Source organism: Prosopis cineraria, unplaced genomic scaffold (genome assembly GCF_029017545.1).
Source record: "Prosopis cineraria cultivar Desert tree isolate PC_DT_omini unplaced genomic scaffold, ASM2901754v1 PC14, whole genome shotgun sequence".
Classification (NCBI taxonomy): domain Eukaryota; kingdom Viridiplantae; phylum Streptophyta; class Magnoliopsida; order Fabales; family Fabaceae; genus Prosopis; species Prosopis cineraria.
In genome coordinates, this window is record NW_026555345.1 from 28,122,489 (window position 1) to 28,131,649 (window position 9,161).

Here is a 9,161-nt window from a genome sequence, read left to right on the forward strand (position 1 = left end):
TAAGTTTAATAATTAATATATATTAAAAGGACTCGTAAATTTGAGTTTAAAATTTTAAATTAAAATGTGGTGTTTTTTTTCACTCTTCATTTGTCCATTTGTATTCTCCTTGCCACATTCCCAAGCAGCAAAAACATATTGAACCTTTCATTATTTATAAAAGAATTAGTAATTATATTTGGCATACTATTTGTTTTTGATGTTTTCTTCGTTACGATCTGATCCAAGGGTTAAAAATGTCACCTACATATAGAGATTTAAGTTCTTTTGCCAGGGTTAAATATATCAACTCGCGAGAAAAGAGTTAACTTTTGGGATATAACATTTGATGATTTTAAAAAACCGACACCGAACCTGACAACAAGTTAGACTAAAAGAGTATGCAGCTCTTTAGACAACATTTTGTTTTCCCATTATTTTAATTACATTTTGCGTTTTATCATATCAATTTTCTTTTAAATATATGATGTATTGTTATAAAAGATCATAATTAGTTAAATTTTCAGATTTGACACTACACAACATAGCACGAGAACAAGATATTATATGTTATAGTTATGACTTATGAGAATAGATAAAGGTTGACTATGATTTATCAAGAGTTGGCTCGTCAATGTTTTTTACTCTTGGCTTCTGTAAATGCGGATAGCGTATAGTAAATGGTCGTGATTAATTAACATAATTCTCCGTGTAATATTACTAAATTCTCGAATATTACTTAAGTTTAGTTAAATAATATAATTCAAATTCAGTTGCGTAGAGAATGGCCGTTGATTAATTCGATTATGAGCTATTTGACAAATTAAGAGTGGGACATATTCAACATTAGTTAAAGCTAGAAAGGAAACATAAAATATAAAAGCATCTTTAATTATTATATATATATATATATATAAAGCCTTGTCGTACCTTCCCAGGATTCATCGTGATTGCGAGTGTCTATATTTCATTATTTATTTTGTCAAAAAATATTTAATTATTTGTCATTCCTTGACATAAAACAGCCTAGGAAAACCTGCTGTTTTCTGATGTAGAAATATAATACTTTGCATTTGATATTTCTAGTTCTCCTTGGAAATTTTCACATTTCTTTTGAAAATGAATCCATTAAATTTATAATGATTTTTCAATGAATTAGAAGATAATTAACCAACACATACATAGTTAATTATTGTTGTATATATTTCTAGACCGACATTTATCCCCTTTTTAGACAAAAATATTTATTTAATTGTGAAAAGTTTTTTGGATGGGTCAAATTAATAATCAACTTCACAGGGTCCTGTATCTTGACTAGGAATTTACGGAATCTTTTCCCAGAATCTCCTTGGGATCTCTTGCTAGAATTTCCTGACTTCGTATCGGAACTTCGATGCAGACAAGTGACTTTAATTATTATTTTTAAAATCGATGGTTTAAAGTTTACTTTTTTTAGTTGAAGTTCTGCAGCTTTCAAAATAAAATATACTATTTTTTAAAAAATAAACATAAATTAAATTTTAACAATATAAAGAAAATTAATATGAAACTGTAATTTTAGTCTTAATTTGAAAATAAAAATAAATAAATTAATGCAATAGGCTGTATGAGATCATATTTTATTATTCACACATACTATATTAAATTATCTTAATTAATTTTTTTAAAAATACATATTATGCCAAAATATAATTTGATTGGCGAAAAAATTGAGGGAAAAATAATATTTATAAAATTTAAACAAAAACATATTGATCGAAATTTGGCCAAATTTAACAATAAAATAAACTAATACAATTCACTCCTATATAAATAATAAATATAATAATGGTATTAATGGAAGTCTTATCAGATAACACCTCATGCGTGACTTATTTTTTTCAAAAATTCAATTTTTGTGTGCGTGCATGACATTTCATTTTCAGACTTTTCCTTTTCTCAAAATTAAACTGCATGTACACAATTCAAACCATGTGGAAATCTAATCATAAAACACCTGAATCAATTTTGAACCTTGTAAATAGTTGTTCCCATTACTTAATTTAATTTATCATGATGCAGTAAAACGACAGATAAGCACAGGAGTCTTGTGTTTTTGGCTGTCCCTCTTCAAAAATAAATTAAATAATGCAATTACTTTTGCAATTATATATTATTAAAAATATTGCACTAGCCTCAGTTTCTAATGAGTAATTAGAATATTAAACGGGATGTATTAATTTATATTGACTAGTGATAACCTTAGTTAATTAATTATAGTTAATCTATAAAGTTATCAACTTTACTTTTGATGTTTGGTATTTATAAATAGAACACTAATTTATGGAAGACCAATATACAAATTAAAATATCAAACATTATGAAAAGTGCCTTGAATAAGACAAATGAAGTAATCAGAACTGTTCCTGTCTCACATATTCATTCCTTGTCCACTAACTGCAACTATCATTTGCCAAATTTAACCTTAAGGTAGTCTTTACAATAATGATCACAATGCTAAAATTCTTTCAATATTTTATTTGATTTGGATGTGTCTTATGCAAATTCGGTTCACAACAAAGTCTTTTAGACCATGACATTGTTGCATGATGATGTAAGGAATTTTTGTTGCGACAATTTGAAACAGAAGACAAGAAACAAACCACAAGTCAGCCAGCAAGTACCTAATTTTTACCGTTCCTTAACTAACAATTCCAATTTTCTAAAACAAAACTTGCTTATAATATTGTAATTAGACAATCCGTTTTACGTAATAAGTTCAGGACAAAAAAAAAAATGTAACGCAAAGAGATGAGAGTGTCTGGATCAACTTCCCTCTGGTCAGGTTGCCGAGTTCAGTTGGATCAATTTCCCGCCATTCCTTCTGTGTTTTTCTAATCTATTATATGTAATCAATTTCTAATTACAGGCCATAGGGGATATAATTATATTGTGATTTGATGTTTAGATATTAGTTTACATGCCTGGTGCAGGTAGAGAGGTAAACTACAAGTGTGAAGCCAAACAATAACAATAAACCTTATCTTATTATATGAGATCAGCTATATGAATTATATTATTATATGCTATTACACTCTATCATTTATCAAGATTTTATGAATGTTGTCAATTAAAAAGTCTTAATCGACAACTTTTGTAAGCATTCTTTTTGGCCTTATTCTACTCCTCTTTGTAGGGTTCAAATTTATCTGTTCCAGTTTTTTCATCGATGCTTCTCACAGTCTTCTTTGTACATGTTTAAACCATTTCAAGCAATTTTCTATTATTTTTTCTCAATAAATTCTATGCCCACTTTTTCTCATAATGTTCATTTCTTTTTTTGAAAAATTTAATTAATAGCTTTTATTGAAATAAAGCTCTCAATCTTTTTTTCCCTGTTTGATAGATTTTTTCCTGTTTGATTTCGTATACGCAGATATATAACATTGTAGAGGATTTATTTCCATATAAGTTACATTAAAGAATTGACTGAACATGGAAGGATGATGTGCCATGAAAAGTTAAAATGGTTAAAAAAATTATGAAATAAATAAATAAAATGAATGTCTAAATAAAGAAATTAAAATCCTTTGTAAATCTTGATGAGGAGAGATAAGCAACTTTTACACATATTTTATAAGGAAATCATATCAATTTCACTCACTTTTTGAGAGAATAAATGTGAAAAAAAAGGAAGAGAAAGTTGATTCTCATATTCCCAAAAAACTTTAAAAAGTCAAATTAATTGCAGCAAAAGTGAATTGCATGGATCCAGATTCTCTTATTTTTTCGATAGGAAAAAATCATGCAAGTCAACCATGACTGATACATTATTCAGATTTCAAAATAATAAACAATCATATTTCATTCAAAATAATAATTATATTTTCCAACAATATACATTATTTAGATTTCAAAATAATAAACAATCATATTTCATTCAAAATAATAATATATTTTCCAACAACCTATAAGCACACATCCACACAGCTTTAATTTCCATATATTCGGGTCAAACAAAAAATGATCAAAGCAACAAACCTAAACAGGGGTGGTGAAAAAAGGACTGTTTTTTTACTCCCAAGTCCCAAGTCTTAGAACTGACTCTTCATAAGAATCTATTTGACCCATTAAATCAGATTGCAAGTTGCTCATCAACTTGCACAAAAAATTAAAAAAAAGATCTGAATCTGCATAAATTCGTCGGCTTATCTCCTCAAAAAGTTCTCATCTCATTCTGCGTTTCGTATTAATGGTTTTTATTTGTTGCGTCTTATCTTATTCTATTTAATTATGAAGCACCAAATCGTCATGCATGCCCACTAAAGCTTTGGACATTGTCCCACAAAAAGGCACACAAGAAACATATAAGCAGGAGAGGAACAAGCTCAACTTTGACTCGAAATTGATGTTCTAAACGCATTTCTAAACTCAATAAAAAGTTTATTAATCTCTTAACATTGCTGGTCGAGTAAAACCTCTTGGACCTGCTTGCTAGCTTCACGACAAAGTTCTTTTTGTTGTTTGGTTACCATTCACTGCTAACTTCCAAGAACACACATTAGAATATTTGTTTTCATTTAATGAACTTTGATGGCCATACCCGGAATGTGGGGCCTTGAAGAAATTGAAAATTTCTCATACAAATTAGAGTAAACTGGTCAAACTCTCTCTGCCCCATGAATGATCTTGTAATCTGGGATTGTTAATAATTCCTTGTTTGTTATGATCCCCATCTTATTTTGGAAAACGAGATTCTATTGGTGAGATATTTTTTGGTACGATGCCAAAGGGCAAAGAAATATAGATGGGGCTTAAAAAATTTGAAGCTTCCAAATTGGGTGATTTTCTTTTAAGAACTTTAATCATTAGATTAAGTAATACTCCCTCTATTTCTATTTGTAAGAGAAACTACTATTTTTATTTACTTTTTTATATAAATAAAATTATATATTTCAATAAATATTTATAACACATTTTTTAAATGATCCCTCATAATTTACATTATGAAAAATAATTAATGTTTTCTTATGTTAATTAACATAGGACATTTTAATTCAATTTCTTTATTTTTAAATATAATTATTATGGTTAATTAACTTTCTTAAACTGTATGATCTAGTTTTTTTCTCTTATATATAGAAATAGAGGGAGTAACAGAGATTAGAGAGTGACCCTTCAATCATTCTGTTCCAATAATCCCAAATGGAAATGTGAGTTGAGTTTCATGCTTTCATATAAAAAGCCAAAATTGGTTTATTTTTCAATTATATCGTTGCCAAATCCTACAGGTAATCTATATCACACAAACTTCCTCTTCGGTTATTATGAACAAGATTTTGATAATCAATAAAATAATATTTGGTCCAGCAGCATTTGTACCGTTTAAAATAATTTTTTATTAAAATAACAAAAAAAATTAAATCATTCAAATCATATGCGAACAATTCTCACGAAAACTAATATATTTATGTTTTAAAGAACGTAAAAAAGCATTCCACTTCATGGAAAAGCAACACAATTACACAATTTCATCTTAAACTGGAAAAGGTTGTGTATTCATAGAGGTTGATGTAGGCATTGTACTATTTATACTTATATGTGATGAATAATGTGATTTATCAGAATTTTTATATTGTATTAATATGTAGAGTTATGAAACTCATGAATCTTGTTCTAAATCTCATTTCTCACATGTGCCTTGCCAATTTATATATATATATATATATATATATATAGCAGCCTTTTAAGTGTCAAACAGGTACAGCTTAAGCGCCATATCCATTGCGATGCAGATTTCAATTTTGCAGCCATTAATTAGGTCAATAGAGAATCATCAACCAAGGAAGCTTGTGCCCTTCCCCCCCCCCCCCCAATTTATGTGGTTAAGATGATATCATCAATTGTTTTATCTCCACTACATATATAAATGTACAAGTAAGCGTGAATATTAAAAAAAATCTACAAGTACGTGTAATTTATGCTAAAAAAACCAGTGGCCACTGTGCAAGTTAAACAAATAAAAATGGCTCATTATGTGCACGTACTTCTTTTAAAACTTTCATTTCATAAACAATACTTTCTCCATTTTAAATATATAAAGTCTTATTTTTTACTCTCCTTTTTTTCTTAGCTTGATATAAACTATATAATAATCAACTAAAAGTGGCGGGAGTAATAGAAACTCTCATCATTAAAGCAAAAACTTGGAGTTGGAATCTCAACTATTTTATATATGGCAATTTACTCAAAACAAAATTTAATTACCTTTTGCTCTTAGTATTTTGGAAAAAGATATTTTCTATTATCAACGTAATATAGTTCTTATGCTTACAAAGTGAAGAAAATAAAAGCCCTAATATGTTTCTATTGAAGTTTGGTCCTTTTCTGAATTAGACGTCTTCATGTACAAAATCGAGTAACTGAGTGTCTCTATTGTGTAAAAATGAGAAAACCTAGGACAAGGGAGAGATATGTAATGTTTACTCCCTGGAAATCCCCAACAGCTTCAAACCCATAACATGCAATATAATTCTACCCTCTGTAAAACTAAAAGAAAACAACTTTACGGAAAGTGGCAATTGATAGAGGTCATCGGAGAAGAAAATATGCCTCCGAATTAAAGGAAAAGTCCCCATTGCCTTTTTCCTCTAATTACGAAGGGAATAAGAAAAGGTCATCTTTTGTTTTTAAATTGAATTATTTATATTTATACCTTAATATGTGATAAAAAAGATCATCCATAAAGATAATCTTTATCTCGTCACTGTACAATCATTTGTTTATTTCTATTTTTAATTTTCTTCCAACACATCATTTGCATTTACTTTCAAACCATTATTAGAGAATTCGAAATGTTTTTTTTTTACCATTTCCTCTGGGGTTAATTTGTAATTTAGACCATAAATTATATGTTTAAAGGTGATTTAAATTTTAAACTCATATTTGCACATTCTAAATATCAAACAATAAATTTTAAAATAATTTTGCCTTGTTGTTAAATTAAAACAAATGTTATTACTTTTAAAAAATTGGGCTTGATGTGCAATTTCTTTTAAGTTTCATTCCCATTTTTTTTCTACCTTCTTTTGAAAAAAATTGCACAACAGAATTTTGATTTAGCAAAGGGGCAAAATTGATCCAAGTTTAATTGTTTGAGGTTCATAATATATCAAATATCAAAATAAAGTTCAAATTACACTTAAACTTATAATTGAAAATTCAAATGGTACATTAATCCTTTCTTTGCAACATATTTAAGGAATTTTTTTAAGCAATGAGCATAAGAAAAGGAATTTCTGAAGAGTTTGATTGGATCAAGAATAAAATTATGATAATAACAAAATAAGAATTAAACCCACGACTATTTCCATTCCTCTTGATCATCCAATTATGATCTTGTGTGTCTCTGCCTCCTCCTCTGTTCCATCATCTGCTTCCCCTGTTTCTGTTAATAACTGAGCTCTCTGGGCCTCATAATCCCAATCCATTCGACTCAGAACCACCAACATGGTCACTGCACAAGCTCCCTGAGCCCCCAACAGCCCAAGCCATAAACCTTCAAAATCAAACCCAGTAAAGAAAGCCAGCCATATCGCCACTGGCATTCCTACCAGATAAAAGCTTCCCAAGTTTATGTTCGCTCCTACTTTTGGCCTCGCAGTGCCCCTCAGTACCCCACCCCTGTTGTTTGTGGGCAATTTCCCAGCTCACACAGTCCTATGATCGGCAAAACCATCGCCGTCAAGCTTATAATTTCTCTGTCGCTCGTGAACATGCTAGCCCAAACGTTCCTTACCATCAAAGAGAACAAAAGAGCCGAGAGCCCCAAGACAAAGCTGCAAGACAGGCCTACAATGGCAGAGAGCTTCGCCTTTGAGGGATTCTGAGCGCCGAGGTTGTTGCTGACTCTGGTGGATACACTGAAGCTTATGGAAGACGGGAAAATGTAGAGAAGAGAAGTTGTTTGGATCAAAATTCCCATGGAAGCAACGGTGGCTTTAGGATTCACGAGAAGTCCACAGAGCAAGATCATAATCTCGTACCACCACCATTCGAGGCAAACAGAGACGCAACTTGGAATCGCCAGCTCGATGAGCGACTTCCACTGTGTGAAACACTCGAAAGAGAAACCGCCCCAGGTTTTCTTGTGAGTTCCCGAGACAACTATGTACAAAATCAAAGAAGCTACGAGGTTGAAATTGGTCCAAACCGCACTCAAAGCCACGCCCTTTATTCCCAGACCAAGGTAAGAAACGAGGAAAAAATTGATGGGTATGTGAAGAAGAATGGCGAGAGCAGAACAGAGGGTGAGAGGCAAAGTAATGGATTGCGTTCGGAGGTAGATACGCAAGGGGTGCAAGAGAGACTGAGCTAAAAGATCAGGAATGGAATAAAGAAGATAGGACTGGGCTCGCGCGGCTATGGCTTCATCCTGGCCACACAAGAGCAGAATTTGCTTCATGTAGATCCAAAGCAGAGAGATGGGGATGGAGGTAAAGAGCAGGAGAAGAATGGTTCTCTGCAAGCAGAGGCCGAGGAGGATGAATTTCTTGGCACCGAAGGCCTGACCGCAGATAGGTTCCATGCCGACGGCGAGACCGGAGAGGATGGAGTAGCCGGTAATGTTGGCGAAGCCGAGGGCGAGGGAGCCGCCGGCCAGGCTGAGCTCGCCGAGGCGGCCGAGCAAGAGCATGGAGATCATGGAACGGCAGTAGAGGAGGAGACCGGTGAGGATGATGGGCAGAGCAATCTTGGAAATGGAAATGAGCTCTTTGAAAGGGTCAGAGAAAGTGTGAGGCGTGGGGGACTCCAAGAGTTTTGGGATGAATGGCTTCTTCATCGTCAGGTTTGGTGGTTAGGTTTCAAATGATGGAAGTGGGATCGGGATTTTATATGAAGAGAAGAAGACAAGTTGAAGTGAGGTGATGAGGCATTGCGTGTAGAGTGTTTGATAGAAAAGAGAAGGAGGGGTTTGAAGAAAGCGCTGTGAAGAGCTTTATGTAGAGACTCTGTCTGTGTATGAAGGGATGCAGGACTTGGGCTCCTCAGTTATGAAAATTGCAATACTGTGTGCTAACTGCTAACAGCCAAACGTGGATCGACGCACCTTTTCGGGACGCGCTTTTTTTTTATTTTTTATTTTTTTTGGTTTTTAACGCTAATAGAAGTTTTTTCCGACACTGCTTGTTTTTAAAAAATAA

The 9,161-nt window shown here is 32.0% G+C and overlaps 1 protein-coding gene across 1 annotated transcript; it reads right to left on the reverse strand.

Annotated features, from left to right (window-relative positions):
- Positions 1–7,142: 7,142 nt before the first annotated feature.
- LOC129293692 (protein DETOXIFICATION 49-like) lies at positions 7,143–8,905 on the reverse strand. The gene is given in 2 exon segments (XM_054931776.1): positions 7,143–7,639; positions 7,642–8,905. Coding segments are annotated over 2 exon segments (1,458 nt in total). The 5' UTR covers positions 8,801–8,905; the 3' UTR covers positions 7,143–7,340.
- Positions 8,906–9,161: the final 256 nt, after the last annotated feature.